Below are 16,361 nucleotides of genomic sequence, written 5' to 3'. Positions count from 1 at the left end.
AATTTTATTGAGGATTTCATTTTCACTTTGCATATTAAAATACACTTTGAATAACGTATTTACAAATTACATTATTCAATTGCATAATGAATTGTCAATTGCATAATGTAATGACTTATTGAATTGCAAATTGCAAATTGCATTGCCATTAGAATTTTACTACATATATGCTTCCATATATAAGATGTCTATGCATGGACCTATGAAGGTTGTTATGGGAAGACATCGGTCGTCCATCCCACGTACCTTGAACGCACCAGCAGCCTTGGGGGCGGGGTCATAGGCGGGGCGATGGGCGGAGCAGACGCCGACACTGTCTCCAGTCTCGCGGGAACCAGCAGAAACGCGCCAAAATAGGAACGCAGAACCAGTGCTGTCAGACTGGCTAATGGCGGACAACAACACTGCTATGTTATCTAAATAACTATTAACTTTTTTGTTTGACCGTTACGATAACATCTACAAAACGGAGGACTTCATTTCGTGGACTTCATAACTTGGAAGAGCGAGGATGGTTTATCAGAACACCGGACGGTACAGGCCCGACCGTGGACCGGGAGGGGGGGCAGACCAGGACCAGCAGCAGTAAGTCTCCTCAGACCACACCGTGTATCAGACCTCTAAGTGTCCTCGGACCTCCACCTGAACATCTTAAAGACACCTTAGTGTAGAGATGGAGTGGTGGTGTTGTGTGAAGTTCTCCATCAGTCAAATCCAATTCAACTCAACCTTACGTATAGAGTCGCGTTTCGTTCAATATAGCAATAGAAACTGATTTACAAGCGATTCAACCATAACCATATCCAGCAGGAACAAGAACAAGAGATGTGTTTAAAACAGCAGTAAACATCAGAGGCAATACAATACTCAACGTGCTTAACAAGGAAACACAACAGGAACCAGAAATACATTTAAGAGAAGAGGTCCAGAGCAGGAGGAGACCGCTAAGCTAAAAGGTTTGCGTTAGGATGCTGTTGAAACGTGTGATTTTGAAGGCTTCAGTCCTCCTGGCCGCCTCTTCAGAGGTCTTCTGCTCCAGAGGCGGGTGAGGACGTCTGCGTCCTCAGCTCCACAGGGGTAATGATGATCATGTCCTCAGCTCCACAGGGGTAATGATGATCATGTCCTCAGCTCCACAGGGGTAATGATGATCATGTCCTCTCCTCAGCACCACAGGGGTAATGATGATCATGTCCTCAGCACCACAGGGGTAATTATGATCATGTCCTCAGCTCCACAGGGGTAATGATGATCATGTCCTCAGCTCCACAGGGGTAATGATGATCATGTCCTCAGCTCCACAGGGGTAATGATGATCATGTCCTCAGCACCACAGGGGTAATGATGATCATGTCCTCAGCTCCACAGGGGTAATGATGATCATGTCCTCTCCTCAGCACCACAGGGGTAATGATGATCATGTCCTCAGCACCACAGGGGTAATTATGATCATGTCCTCAGCTCCACAGGGGTAATGATGATCATGTCCTCAGCTCCACAGGGGTAATGATGATCATGTCCTCAGCTCCACAGGGGTAATGATGATCATGTCCTCAGCACCACAGGGGTAATGATGATCATGTCCTCAGCTCCACAGGGGTAATGATGATCATGTCCTCTCCTCAGCACCACAGGGGTAATGATGATCATGTCCTCTCCTCAGCACCACAGGGGTAATGATGATCATGTCCTCTCCTCAGCACCACAGGGGTTATGATGATCATGTCCTCAGCACCACAGGGGTAATGATGATCATGTCCTCAGCACCACAGGGGTAATGATGATCATGTCCTCAGCACCACAGGGGTTATGGCTATGATGGCCCTAACACCAGGGGGTCTGTGTGTTCCCAGGGATGATAACTCCGCGGCCAAGAGGCTGGAGCGGAGTCAGTTCACCGACGAGATGGACGCCCGCTTCGGGTTCGACCGGATGAAGGAACCGGGAGAGAAGACGGGCTGGCTGGTCAACATGCACCCGGTACGCCCACGACCCCTCCTCTGTGATCACTAACCAGGTTATCTGTTAGTGCACTATCCTGTACCGGTTGGGTTATGTTAGTGTACTATCCTGTACCGGTTATGTTAGTGTACTATCCTGTACCGGTTGGGTTATGTTAGTGTACTATCCTGTACCGGTTGGGTTATGTTAGTGTACTATCCTGTACCGGTTATGTTAGTGTACTATCCTGTACCGGTTGGGTTATGTTAGTGTACTATCCTGTACCGGTTATGTTAGTGTACTATCCTGTACCGGTTGGGTTATGTTAGTGTACTATCCTGTACCGGTTGGGTTATGTTAGTGTACTATCCTGTACCGGTTGGGATATGTTAGTGCACTATCCTGTACCGGTTATGTTAGTGTACTATCCTGTACCGGTTGGGTTATGTTAGTGTACTATCCTGTACCGGTTGGGTTATGTTAGTGTACTATCCTGTACCGGTTGCTGTGCTGAGTAAGTGTCTGGGTGATATTCCTGTGTGCATCTGCTTGAGTTGAGCTGGGCGTTAATGACCCCTGGGTCCGTTCCTCTACTGCAGACTGAGATCCTGGACGACGACAAGCGACTGATCAGCGCTGTGGATTACTACTTCATCCAGGAGGATGGAAGTCGGTTCAAGGTGATCTGATTCAGTGCTATGCAATGTGTATTCCTGCTGCATTACCGTACAGTGCCTCATGTGTATTCCTGCTGCATTACCGTACAGTGCCTCATGTGTATTCCTGTTCATTACCGTACAGTGCCTCATGTGTATTCCTGTTCATTACCGTACAGTGCCTCATGTGTATTCCTGTTCATTACCGTACAGTGCCTCATGTGTATTCCTGTTCATTCTTGTGCCTACAGGCAGCCCTCCCCTTCAAGCCCTATTTCTACTTAGCCACTAAAAAGGTGAGTGAAAGTCTCCTGAGAGGCCCTGTTTGATAAAGCAGAAAGACATTAAGAATACCAAGACATTAAGAATACTAAGACAATAAGCATATTAAGATATTAAGAATACTAAGATATTAAGAATACTAAGACAATAAGCATATTAAGATATTAAGAATACCAAGACATTAAGAATACTAAGACAATAAGCATATTAAGATATTAAGAATACTAAGACATTAAAGGTGGCATGACATGCCACCAGGTGTGGTGTGGTTAGCCGTTACAAGCCGTTTTGGAAATCTGCCCCTTATGACATCATAAGGAAAGAAAAGTGGGCGTGTCCACCTAGATGTGTGTTGGATAGATCAGTCTATCAGCCTACCCAGTAGCAAACGTTGCTCATCTGTCCGTCACACATCTAGGTGGATACGCACACCTGTGATGTCTAAAGGGGCTGATTTCCAAAACGGCTTGTAACGGCTAATCACACCACACCTGGTGGCATGTCATGGCACCTTTAAGTATACTAAGATATTAAGAGTAAGAATGATCTCCTCATCCTCCACCAGAACTGTGAGCGAGAGGTCATCTCCTACCTCTCCAAGAAGTACCAGGGTAGAGTGTCCAAGCTGGAGGTGATCTCCAAGGAGGACCTGGACCTGGTGAGTACAGACCCTGAGCACCACGGTGCAGGTCTCCCTGTTAACAGTCAGTCCAGTCCAGGTCTGAACCTGGTGTTTATGTCTTCCCCAGCCCAACCACCTGGTGGGCCTGAAGAGGAACTACATCAAGCTGTCCTTCAACACCATGGACGACCTCACCAAGGTCCGCAGGGAGATCTCTCCGGCCGTCCGGAAGAACCGGGAGAAGGAGCAGTCCAACGATGCTTACACGGCCATGCTGTCCAGGTACTTATACCCTGAGACCACATGGCCCGACAGCGCTCACCTGGAGACGCTGTTCCTCTGATCTTCTGGGTTCTGATCTTCTGGGTTCTGTTCCTCTGATCCTCTGGGTTCTCTGATCCTCTGGGTTCTCTGATCCTCTGGGTTCTGTTCCTCTGATCCTCTGGGTTCTGTTCCTCTGACCCGTGGGTTCTCTGTTCCTCTGACCCGTGGGTTCTCTGTTCCTCTGATCCGTGGGTTCTCTGTTCCTCTGACCCGTGGGTTCTTCTCTGTTCCTCAGCGCCATGTCGGGCGGGAGTGTGACGATGGAGGAGGAGGACGGGCGCTACAAGAAGATGTCCGACCAGCTGGACAACGTGGTGGACATGAGGGAGTACGACGTGCCCTACCACGTCCGGGTGTCCATCGACCTCAAGATCCACGTGGTGAGGCCCGGTTCTGTTCAGCTCTTCTGTGGTCTCTCTCTGTGTGTTCTGTGTGTTCTGACGGCTCTGCTCTCTGCTCAGGCCCACTGGTACAACGTCCGGTACCGCGGCTCTGCCTATCCGCCGGAGATCGTCCGCCGTGACGACCTGGTGGAGCGACCCGTGAGAACCTTTCTTTAGCTCAGTGTTTCATCCTAACGCGGGGGTTATTCCGGCAGTGAACCCTAGACCGTTTCCTGGTGGGCTTCACGTGTGTCTCTGCTGTTCTGTAGGACCCGGTCGTTCTGGCGTTTGACATCGAGACCACCAAGCTGCCTCTGAAGTTCCCCGACGCAGAGACGGACCAGATCATGATGATCTCCTACATGATCGACGGACAGGTGTGGGGTCACGTTAGGGTTCCTCCTCCTCCTCCTTCATATTCTGTCCCTGCCTGCCGCGGTCCTGCTGTCCACTACTGGGGCTAATCTTGGTCTTGTTTTGAAGGGCTTCCTCATCACAAACCGAGAGATTGTGTCAGAGGACATCGAGGACTTTGAGTTCACTCCCAAGCCCGAATACGAAGGCCCCTTCACCGTCTTCAACGAGGTCGATGAGGTAAGGGAAGAACGTCAGCAAGAATGTCAAACTGATGAATTACTCAGCAGGAACACCTTGTTTAAAGCCTTATTCCACTGTAACACTAGCCTTATTCCAGTGTAACACTAGCCTTATTCCAGTGTAACACTAGCCTTATTCCAGTGTAACGCTAGCCTTATTCCAGTGTAACACTAGCCTTATTCCAGTGTAACACTAGCCTTATTCCAGTGTAACACTAGCCTTATTCCAGTGTAACACTAGCCTTATTCCAGTGTAACACTAGCCTTATTCCAGTGTAACACTAGCCTTATTCCAGTGTAACACTAGCCTTATTCCAGTGTAACACTAGCCTTATTCCAGTGTAACACTAGCCTTATTCCAGTGTAACACTAGCCTTATTCCAGTGTAACACTAGCCTTATTCCAGTGTAACACTAGCCTTATTCCAGTGTAACACTAGCCTTATTCCAGTGTAACACAGCCTTATTCCAGTGTAACACAGCCTTATTCCAGTGTAACACAGCCTTATTCCAGTGTAACACTAGCCTTATTCCAGTGTAACACTAGCCTTATTCCAGTGTAACCTCTGTGTGTGTCCTCTCCTCCAGGCAGCCCTCATTCAGCGGTTCTTCGATCACGTTCTAGAGACCAAGCCCAACATCTTTGTCACGTACAACGGGGACTTCTTTGATTGGTGAGCTCATACAAACTCCCTCGACTCGCTCCACCCCTCTCCCCCTGTCTCCCTCTCCTGGTGCCCTGCTCATGTCCCCTCTCCCCCTGTCTCTCCTGGTGCCCTGCTCATGTCCCCTCTCCCCCTGTCTCCCTCTTCTGGTGCCTTGCTCATGTCCCCTCTGCCCCCGTCTCCCTCTCCTGGTGCCTTGCTCATGTCCCCTCTCCCCCTGTCTCTCCTGGTGCCTTGCTCATGTCCCCTCTCCCCCTGTCTCTCCTGGTGCCTTGCTCATGTCCCCTCTCCCCCTGTCTCTCCTGGTGCCTTGCTCATGTCCCCTCTCCCCCTGTCTCTCCTGGTGCCTTGCTCATGTCCCCTCTCCCCCTGTCTCTCCTGGTGCCTTGCTCATGTCATCCCCCTGCCCCGGTTTCTCTCCAGGCCCTTTGTGGAGACCCGGGCGCTGCAGCACGGCCTCACCATGTACAAGGAGATTGGCTTCCAGAAGGACAGCCAGGGGGAGTACAAGTCCTCACAGGCCATCCACATGGACAGCTTCAGGTGGGGCTCCGCCTGCTGCTGCCAGACCCTCATAGAGCTCTAATAGGCTACCAGTGTGAATGCAAGGAGGCAGGGACGGCCAGCGTGTGGAGGCCTTCACAGGTGTTGAACCTTGTTGACCCAGGTTTTTTTTTTTTTTGCTTCCGCAAAAAACTCAAGACTCACTTGTTCAGAGTTCACCTGGACTCTGCATAACCTCCTCCCTTACCCCCACTCCCCCCTCTTACGCACTTATTGTGTGTTGTACGTCCTGGCACTTAATGTACACACTTATTGTGTGTTGTACGTCCTGGCACTTAATGTACACACTTATTGTGTGTTGTACGTCCTGGCACTTAATGTACACACTTATTGTGTGTTGTACGTCCTGGCACTTAATGTACACACTTATTGTGTGTTGTACGTCCTGGCACTTAATGTACACACTTATTGTGTGTTGTATGGGGGGTTAACCTAGTGATGGTTAGTGTATACAGGGAATGGGTTAACCTAGTGGTGGTTAGTGTATACGGGGAATGGGTTAACCTAGTGGTGGTTAGTGTATACGGGGAATGGGTTAACCTAGTGATGGTTAGTGTATACGGGGAATGGGTTAACCTAGTGATGGTTAGTGTATACGGGGAATGGGTTAACCTAGTGATGGTTAGTGTATACGGGGAATGGGTTAACCTAGTGGTGGTTAGTGTATACGGGGAATGGGTTAACCTAGTGATGGTTAGTGTATACGGGGAATGGGTTAACCTAGTGATGGTTAGTGTATACGGGGAATGGGTTAACCTAGTGGTGGTTAGTGTATACGGGGAATGGGTTAACCTAGTGATGGTTAGTGTATACGGGGAATGGGTTAACCTAGTGGTGGTTAGTGTATACGGGGAATGGGTTAACCTAGTGATGGTTAGTGTATACGGGGAACGGGTTAACCTAGTGATGGTTAGTGTATATGGGAATGGGTTAACCTAGTGATGGTTAGATACATTGTTGTCTCTCTTTCTGAAAAATGTTCTTATTAAGTCGCTTTGGATAAAGCGTCCTCTAAATGTAAATTAGAATGTGTTGGAGCGTGTTTACTCTGCTGACCCCTGCTGACCCCTGTTGACCCCTGCTGACCCCTGTTGACCCCTGCTGACCCCTGCTGACCCCAGGTGGGTGAAGAGGGACAGCTACCTGCCGGTGGGGAGCCACAACCTGAAGGCTGCGGCTAAAGCCAAGCTGAGCTATGACCCCGTGGAGCTGGACCCCGAGGAGATGTGCCGCATGGCCACCGAGGAGCCGCAGGTACACAAACCGTAAAGACGCACACATAGACACGCACACATAGACACGCACACATAGACACGCACACATAGACACGCACACAGACACACACACATAGACACGCACACATAGACACGCACGCGCACACACAACAATACATGAGGGATCAACAGGGCTGGTCTGATTAGTACACAGTGGTGTAGAAGTCGTATCAGCAATAGCTTTTCTCTCCTCAGACCCTGGCCACCTACTCTGTGTCGGACGCCGTGGCCACGTACTACCTCTACATGAAATACGTTCACCCCTTCATCTTCGCCCTGTGCACCATCATCCCCATGGAGCCTGATGAGGTAGGTCCTACGTGTTCTCCTGGTCTGTCGCCGCCCACCCTTTACAATCAGACCCTTCTGGACCCTGGTGCTCAGCCTCACGCTGGAGGACGGGTCCCTCTGCTGGGCTCCAGCCCCCGGTCCTCCTCTGCTGGGGTCCATCCCCCGGTCCTCCTCTGCTGGGCTCCAGCCCCCGGTCCTCCTCTGCTCGGGTCCAGCCCCCGGTCCTCCTCTGCTGGGCTCCAGCCCCCGGTCCTCCTCTTCTGGGCTCCAGCCCCCGGTCCTCCTCTGCTGGGGTCCAGCCCCCGGTCCTCCTCTGCTGGGGTCCAGCCCCCGGTCCTCCTCTGCTGGGCTCCAGCCCCCGGTCCTCCTCTGCTGGGCTCCAGCCCCCGGTCCTCCTCTGCTGGGGTCCAGCCCTCGGTCCTCCTCTGCTGGGCTCCAGCCCTCGGTCCTCTAGTCTGGGACCTTCTCCTAGTCCTGTAGAGGGCTGAGTTTTGGGTGTCTTAAGACCCCAGGCCTTGTGAAGCCCTTCAAGACTGTCACGTGGATTAAGCGTTATACAAATAAATGTGTCTACTGTGAGGTTCCCTCTGGTTGGTGGCGGTTCTCCTCCGTGGTTCCTCCTAATCCTAACCCTAACCCTCACCCTCCCCCTCCCCCTTGTGTCTGTGGTCCCCAGGTGCTGAGGAAGGGCTCGGGGACGCTGTGCGAGGCCCTGTTGATGGTGCAGGCCTTCCACGCCAACATCGTGTTCCCCAACAAGCAGGAGCAGGTGTTCAACAAGCTGACGGACGACGGCCACGTGCTGGACTCTGAGACCTACGTGGGGGGCCACGTGGAGGCCCTGGAGTCCGGGGTGTTCCGCAGCGACATCCCCTGCCGCTTCAAGATGGTACGGTCCAGTGTGGCGCTGCGTTCTCTCTCATTGGGGGGTCTCTGGGGGGGGGGGGGGGGGGGGGTACGTGACCCCATCAGGTCACACACCTTTTAGGATGAGAAGGTCCTTTTCTTAATCTCAGATTAAGGGAAATTTGGGTTTCTTTGCAGAAAGTACGGGACATGGAAACTGGTAAGAGATCAAACATTGATGACATGATATGTTTGATAAGAGTAAAAACTCTTTCTACACACGTAAGCATTACGGACAGAAGAGTTCTGACCGTGTCTCTGGGGTTAAGACGTCCAGGACAGGCCTACGGTACAGGCCTACGGTACAGGCCTACGGTACAGGCCTACGGTACAGGCCTGCGGTACAGGCCTGCGGTACAGGCCTCCTCCACCACTACGCGCTGATTGCCTGACCCGTGTCCGTTGTGCACTTTGTGTCCGTTTTGGGCTGACAGAACCCGGCTGCGTTCGACTTCCTGTACCAGCGCGTGGAGATGACGCTGCGTCACGCCATCGAGGAAGAGGAGAAGATCCCCCTGGACCAGGTCACCAACTTTGAGGAGGTGGGCTACCTTTCATCACCTACAACTCACCATTAGCCTTGTTGTTAGTATTCTTAGCAGTGGTGCTGTGGGCTCATCATTCTTTTGTGTACTAATCTCCTCATTTTCCTAATTTAAATGTGAATCTTGCTGTTCAAATTGTAAATGTTGTTCCTTGTATCTGTGTTTGTATGCTTTACCGCATCCTCACATTGAACTACATTCTGTTGTATAAAATCCTCAATACCAATAAAGTTGAGTTGAATGACTCCCTGTCCAGTTGTGTGAGGAGATCAAGGCCAAGCTGGTGTCTCTGAAGGAGGTTCCCAACCGCATCGAATGCCCCCTCATCTACCATCTGGACGTGGCGGCCATGTACCCCAACATCATCCTCACCAACCGCCTGCAGGTACGCAGCCCTCTGCATACATGGAGCATGCATGTTACTGCCATACTGCAGCCCTCTGCATACATGGAGCATGCATGTTACTGCCATACTGCAACATACATGTAGCATGCATGTTACTGCCATACTGCAGCCCTCATCATACATGAAGCATGTATCCTATCATGTCATGTATTGTTGATTGTTGTGTTGCATCACTTTTAAAGCTGTTGTTGTGCTGTTTTGCACTAAATACGCTCTATAAATAAAGTTGATTTAGATGTATACCACGGCTACAGCGCTGAGGGGCTTGGACCCCTTGCTGAAAGGTTCCAGGTTCGAACCCCAGGACCCCCCATAAGAGACGCACCGACCCTCATACTGCTGACCCTCATACTGCTGACCCTCATACTGCTACCCTCATACTGCTGACCCTCATACTGCCGACCCTCATACTGCTACCCTCATACTGCTGACCCTCATACTGCTGACCCTAATACTGCTGACCCTAATACTGCTGACCCTAATACTGCTGACCCTCATACTGCTGACCCTAATACTGCTGACCCTCATACTGCTGACCCTCATACTGCTGACCCTCATACTGCTGACCCTCATACTGCTGACCCTCATACTGCTGACCCTCATACCTGCTCGTTAAAGACCTGCTCTCCAAACCCACTGTGAGTGTGTTGGGGATGAGAGCATGAGGACTAAGTGATGAACTCCCCCTACAGCCGTACGCCATGGTGGACGAGGCCATCTGCGCCGCCTGCGACTTCAACAAGCCTGGAGCCAACTGCCAGAAGAAGATGTCCTGGCAGTGGAGGGGAGAGATCAGTAAGACATGTTACAGTAGCCGAGGGACCCCTTCACTAGTACTGATACTGGCTGAGCAACCATGAACCCCACAGAATCAGATTCAGATTCAGAATTTGATTCTTTCCCTCTTCCTCCCTCTCTCCCTCCCTCCCTCCTTCCCTCCTTCCCTCTCTCCTTCCCTCCCTCCCTCTCTCCTCCCCCCAGTGCCGGCCAGCCGTAGTGAGTTCCACCGGATCCAGCAGCAGCTGGAGTCGGAGAAGTTCCCCCCGTTCTTCCCCAACGGCCCGCCCCGGGCCTTCCACTCGCTGAACCGCGAGGAGCAGGCCAAGCACGAGAAGAAACGCCTCGCAGGTGAGCAAGGCATCGGCAATACAACCACCAAGCATACTGAATGACCTTTAAATACAAAGATATAGAAAGGTCACTGTGGGAGTAGGAGGGGAGGTCAGTGTGGGAGTAGGAGGGGAGGCCAGTGGGTCATGTGCAGTGTGTTACGTCATATGTAGTAGTTGTACCTCCACTGGTCTCTCCACTGGTCTCTGCACTGGTCTCTCCAGTGCCCAGTGTCAGCTCTGCCCTGTAGTGGGTCTGTAGTTGTGTTCTCTGACCGGTGGCTCTGTGCCTCTCTGTCTCTCTTTGTCTGTGTGTGTGTATCAGACTACTGTAAGAAAGCCTACAAGAAGGTGCACCACACGCGTCTGGAGGACAGGGTGACCACCATCTGCCAGCGGGAGAACTCCTTCTACGTGGACACGGTCCGCGCCTTCAGGGACCGGCGCTACGAGTTCAAGGGTCTGCACAAGGTGTGACCCAAGAGCTGCGTCACACACGTCTTCACATCCAAGACACCTTCACCAAAACACATCTCCACTTCTTCACCAAGACACATCTCCACTTCACCATAACACACCTTCACCAAGACACATCTCCACTTCACCATAACACACCTTCACCAAGACACATCTCCACTTCACCATAACACACCTTCACCAAGACACATCCCCACACCTTCACCAAACACATCTTCATACACCAGTCCAAGGGTCAGTTCAGGGACCACAGGGAACCAGCTCCCACATGTATTCTCATTGGGGTTTTTACACTATAGAATGATACATCCCGGGGATGTATCGTTGCACCGACCACCACCTGTGTCTGCGGTTGATGTTTGTTCTTGTCCCTCCCAGGTGTGGAAGAAGAAGCTGTCCTCCGCGCTGGACAACGGAGACGCTGCGGAGGCCAAGCGCTGCAAGAACATGGAGATCCTGTACGACTCATTGCAGCTCGCCCACAAGTGCATCCTCAACTCCTTCTACGGCTACGTCATGAGGAAGGGGTACGCAGCCCGCCGCTCCCATAATGCACCACACCGGGACATGGGCTGCTAGGAACTAGATTCAGTACCTTATTAATCCCAAGGAAATGATTAGGCTGATGATGGTGTCTCCTCAGGGCTCGCTGGTACTCCATGGAGATGGCGGGCATCGTGTGTTTCACCGGAGCCAACATCATCACCCAGGCCAGGGAGTTGATTGAGCAGATCGGGTGAGTGACATCTGATGTCCCTCTGTCTGTGTCTGTCTCACTGTCTGTGTCTGTCTGTGTCTGTTTCACTGTCTGTCCGTCTTTTTCTGTCCCTTGCTCTTCTGACTGTCTTTTTTCTGGATAAAGTTATGATAGTTTATATTTAGTTTGTTCAAAGGACAGATCACACCTCCCTACCCTTCTCTCCTCCCGCTAAACCTTTTGTAGAATGAGCTAGTGGGGATGACATGCTGGATGGACTCGTTGATCTAAAACCTGTTTGGTTTTCCTTAATTTGTATTTCCCCTTTTGTCTCTTTCTGTGTCCCTCTCCCCCTCTGTCTCTGCATGTCTCCCTCTCTCTCCCACTCTCCCCCTCTGTCTCTGCATGTCTCCCTCTCTCTCTCCCCCTCTCCCCCTCTGTCTCTGCATGTCTCCCTCTCTCTCCCACTCTCCCCCTCTGTCTCTGCATGTCTCCCTCTCTCTCCCACTCTCCCCCTCTGTCTCTGCATGTCTCCCTCTCTCTCCCACTCTCCCCCTCTGTCTCTGCATGTCTCCCTCTCTCTCCCACTCTCCCCCTCTCTCTGCATGTCTCCCTCTCTCTCCCCCTCTCCCCCTCTGTCTCTGCATGTCTCCCTCTCTCTCCCACTCTCCCCCTCTCTCTGCATGTCTCCCTCTCTCTCCCCCTCTCCCCCTTTGTCTCTGCATGTCTCCCTCTCTCTCCCACTCTCTCTCCCCCTCTCCCTCTCTCTCCCACTCTCCCCCTCTGTCTCTGCATGTCTCCCTCTCTCTCCCCCTCTGTCTCTGCATGTCTCCCTCTCTCTCCCCCTCTCCCCCTCTGTCTCTGCATGTCTCCCTCTCTCTCCCACTCTCCCCCTCTCTCTCCCCCTCTCCCTCTCTCTCCCACTCTCCCCCTCTGTCTCTGCATGTCTCCCTCTCTCTCCCACTCCCCCCCTCTGTCTCTGCATGTCTCCCTCTCTCTCCCACTCTCCCCCTCTGTCGCTGCATGTCTCCCTCTCTCTCCCACTCTCCCCCTCTGTCTCTCCCTCTCTCCCTCTCTCTCCCCCTCTCCCCCTCTGTCTCTCCCCCTCTCTCCATTGACCAGCCGCCCGCTGGAGCTGGACACGGACGGGATCTGGTGCGTGCTCCCCAACACCTTCCCGGAGAACTTTGTGGTGAAGACGAGCATCGAGAAGAAGACGAAGGTGACCATCTCGTACCCGGGCGCCATGCTGAACATCCTGGTGAAGGAGGGCTTCACCAATGACCAGTACCAGGAGCTGGTGGACCCCGCCACACTCACCTACGCCACACGCGCCGAGAACAGCATCTTCTTCGAGGTGGACGGGCCCTACCTCGCCATGATCCTGCCAGCCTCCAAGGAGGAGGGCAAGAAGCTCAAGAAGAGGTAGGAGACGCGGGGAGCAGAGCTGCCGGGCCTGGGTGGTCGTTGAGTTCAGAGTGGGGAACGTACATGTACTAGGTAGTACATGTACTATCTACTGTAGTACTCATTAGCAGACGCTTTTATGCAAACAACATTGAATTAGGATTTAACTTTAGGTGCACGTCATTACAGATTAAGGCCTGCTTGTTACTACTTATCATAGATGTCTGTCTGTCGATGTAGATGAAGGATCCAAACACAAGGAGCTTTGTTTTGGTGTCCTGGTGCAGAAATATAAGATGCAGAAATTTTGAAAAAGGTTTGTTAAGGTTACAAAACAGGGTTAGGGCCTTGTATCTCTGGAACGTCTTGATCTTGCAGTTCTGCACCAGTACACACCAGAAGGTGCTGGTCTGTGGTCTGTGACGGCTCACCTGGATCCTTAGTGGGGGTTGGGACGGGGACTTGAGGCTGAGAGGCTGACCCCTGGTGTCCAGGTACGCTGTGTTCAACGAGGACGGCTCCCTGGCCGAGCTGAAGGGCTTCGAGGTGAAGAGGAGAGGCGAGCTGCAGCTCATCAAGATCTTCCAGTCCTCCGTGTTCGAGTCGTTCCTCAAGGGGACCACCCTGGACGAGGTCTACGCCTCCGTGGCCAAGGTGGCCGACTACTGGCTGGACGTGCTCTACAGCAAGGTGGGGAACCTTCAGTTAGACAGGGGAACCTTCAGTTAGACCTGGAACCTTCAGTTAGACAGGGGAACCTTCAGTTAGACCTGGAACCTTCAGTTAGACCTGGAACCTTCAGTTAGACAGGGGAACCTTCAGTTAGACCTGGAACCTTCAGTTAGACAGGGGAACCTTCAGTTAGACCTGGAACCTTCAGTTAGACCTGGAACCTTCAGTTAGACCTGGAACCTTCAGTTAGACAGGGGAACCTTCAGTTAGACCTGGAACCTTCAGTTAGACCTGGAACCTTCAGTTATACAGGGGAACCTTCAGTTAGTGAGGGAACCTTCAGTTAGGTCTAGATCTAGTTTAGATCTGGTCTGGTCTGGTCTCACCTCTGGTCTCTTCTGGTCTGGTCTGGTCTCATCTCCTCTGGTCTTATCTCTTCTGGTCTGGTCTCACCTCCTCTGATCTGGTCTCTTCTGGTCTGGTCTCCTCTGATCTGGTCTCTTCTGGTCTGGTCTCACCTCCTCTGATCTGGTCTCTTCTGGTCTGGTCTCACCTCTGGTCTGGTCTGGCCAGGCGGCCAACATGCCGGACGCGGAGCTGTTCGAGCTGATCTCAGAGAACCGCTCCATGTCTCGGCGGCTGGAGGACTACGGCGAGCAGAAGTCCACCTCCATCAGCACCGCCAAGCGCCTGGCCGAGTTCCTGGGCGACCAGATGGTGAAGGACGCCGGCCTGAGCTGCCGCTACGTCATCTCCAGGAAGCCGGAGGGGGCCCCCGTCACCGAGAGGTGGGGCGGGGTCAAGGGTCAGACCTAGAGGTTTAGGGGGGTAAAGCTTTGAGGTCATAGTGGGAGGGTTCATATCTAACCCTTTGTAAACTGCCAGCTCTCTCGACTCATCCTCGTCATTTTGTCTGCAGTCTGTTGTCATCGTCTGTGTCTTCAATGTTGCAAATCGTATCATTATAATAATTGTAATAACTGTCCATGTGTTGTCAAACGTTACGGTTGAGGGTTTAGCAATCACTTAAATAGACTGTAACCTTGTTGCCATTGTCAACAAGATAATGAGTATGCTAATGAGCCTGGTACCGTGTGTGAGCGGCTCCCTTTGCCTGTAAACGACTGACTGTCTCCATCAGAGCCATCCCCATGGCCATCTTCCAGGCCGAGGCCAGTGTGAAGAAGCACTTCCTGAGGAAGTGGCTGAAGACCCCTGCCCTGCACGACATGGACATCCGTACGGTACGGCCCACTTCCTTTATAAAATAAGATACATTGCATTGTTATTATCACATCATTCTCAATGGAATTCTGTGGAAATGTAACATCTAGTCCTCTGTTTTAGTTAGTGCAGTAGTTCTGGCACTAGATCCACTACATGATGGATCCTAAACCCTCCAGGTAGGTGAGCCCTCAGGGATTCATTCACCTTTCTCTTCCAGATCCTGGACTGGGGCTACTACATCGAGAGGCTGGGCAGCACCATCCAGAAGATCATCACCATCCCAGCAGCCCTGCAGCAGGTCCCTAAACCACTGCTTCCCAGTTTGTGACAAAAAAAAGATCCCTGGGGCCTTGATATTGATTGGGTTGAAGCGATCTCTGGGTTCCTGTGTTTGTAATGGTGCTGATGTTCTGGTGGTTCCTGTGGTTCTGATGTGGTTCTCCAGGTGAAGAACCCGGTGCCCAGGGTCCGCCACCCCGACTGGCTCCACAAGAAGCTCCTGGAGAAGAACGACATCTACAAGCAGAAGAAGATCAGCGAGCTGTTCACCAGCGAGGGCAAGAGACAGGTGGGTCGCCTAGCAACGGACCACCACCGCAGGCTCAGCATCACATTCAGAAAACTGAATATAAAGCACAATCAAATAATACAAAACAAAGATAGACCCTCCCCCTATCTCCCTCCACTGCTTTCTGCCTCTTCCTCCATCACTGTCTTTCTCTCCCTTCCCCCCCTCCCCTCCTCCACCTCTCTCTCTCCCCCCCTCCCCTCCTCCACCTCTCTCTCTCCCCCTCTCCCCTCCTCCACCTCTCTCTCTCTCTCTCCCCCCCTCCCCTCCTCCACCTCTCTCACTCTCTCTCCCCCCCTCCCCTCCTCCACCTCTCTCTCTCCCCCCCTCCCCTCCTCCACCTCTCTCTCTCCCCCCCCTCCCCTCCTCCACCTCTCTCTCTCCCCCCCCCCCTCCCCTCCTCCACCTCTCTCACTCTCTCTCCCCCCCTCCCCTCCTCCACCTCTCTCTCCCCCCCCTTCCCCCAGGTGGCCCACCAGCCCCTAGAGCCGGGCGAGGCAGCTGACCTGGAGGACTTCGGCCGGCCCCCCAGACCCCTGCAGCCCGCCGTGCTGATCAGCACCAAGCGCCGGCGTGCCTCCCAGGGGGAGGAGAGCCAGTCCCAGGACCTGGAGCTCACCCAGTCCTGGAGGGAGATCCTGGGGGCCCCGCCCTCACAGGGCACCACCCAGGTGAGACCTGGAGGAACCCAGGAGCAAGACACCCCTAACCCTACCGCCTCATTACTGACACGAGTCTCTCTCTCTCTCT

The 16,361-nt window shown here is 52.6% G+C and overlaps 1 protein-coding gene across 1 annotated transcript in view; it reads left to right on the top strand.

The window, feature by feature from the left end:
• Positions 1-368: 368 nt before the first annotated feature.
• LOC311344007 (DNA polymerase epsilon catalytic subunit A-like) overlaps positions 369-16,361 on the top strand; it is a gene marked incomplete at its 3' end in the record, with an annotated part of 16,688 nt that continues 695 nt past the window's right edge. The window contains exons 1-29 of the mRNA XM_084468948.1: positions 369-585; positions 1,854-1,980; positions 2,541-2,621; positions 2,849-2,893; positions 3,445-3,537; positions 3,629-3,783; positions 4,061-4,205; positions 4,287-4,367; positions 4,478-4,585; positions 4,692-4,802; positions 5,392-5,477; positions 5,892-6,011; positions 7,154-7,286; positions 7,502-7,615; positions 8,274-8,486; positions 8,938-9,045; positions 9,305-9,433; positions 10,147-10,249; positions 10,436-10,582; positions 10,889-11,034; positions 11,419-11,567; positions 11,684-11,776; positions 12,860-13,162; positions 13,639-13,834; positions 14,390-14,604; positions 14,958-15,060; positions 15,261-15,341; positions 15,489-15,611; positions 16,079-16,282. Coding sequence (XP_084325074.1) covers positions 512-585; positions 1,854-1,980; positions 2,541-2,621; positions 2,849-2,893; positions 3,445-3,537; positions 3,629-3,783; positions 4,061-4,205; positions 4,287-4,367; positions 4,478-4,585; positions 4,692-4,802; positions 5,392-5,477; positions 5,892-6,011; positions 7,154-7,286; positions 7,502-7,615; positions 8,274-8,486; positions 8,938-9,045; positions 9,305-9,433; positions 10,147-10,249; positions 10,436-10,582; positions 10,889-11,034; positions 11,419-11,567; positions 11,684-11,776; positions 12,860-13,162; positions 13,639-13,834; positions 14,390-14,604; positions 14,958-15,060; positions 15,261-15,341; positions 15,489-15,611; positions 16,079-16,282 — 3,786 coding nt within the window. The 5' untranslated portion in view covers positions 369-511. The remainder of the gene's footprint in view (positions 586-1,853; positions 1,981-2,540; positions 2,622-2,848; positions 2,894-3,444; positions 3,538-3,628; positions 3,784-4,060; positions 4,206-4,286; positions 4,368-4,477; positions 4,586-4,691; positions 4,803-5,391; positions 5,478-5,891; positions 6,012-7,153; positions 7,287-7,501; positions 7,616-8,273; positions 8,487-8,937; positions 9,046-9,304; positions 9,434-10,146; positions 10,250-10,435; positions 10,583-10,888; positions 11,035-11,418; positions 11,568-11,683; positions 11,777-12,859; positions 13,163-13,638; positions 13,835-14,389; positions 14,605-14,957; positions 15,061-15,260; positions 15,342-15,488; positions 15,612-16,078; positions 16,283-16,361) is intronic.

The sequence above is a fragment of the Micromesistius poutassou genome (assembly GCF_964030765.1).
Source record: "Micromesistius poutassou genome assembly, chromosome: 5".
NCBI classification, from domain to species: Eukaryota; Metazoa; Chordata; class Actinopteri; order Gadiformes; family Gadidae; genus Micromesistius; species Micromesistius poutassou.
This window is presented reverse-complemented; position numbering and strand designations above follow the sequence as displayed.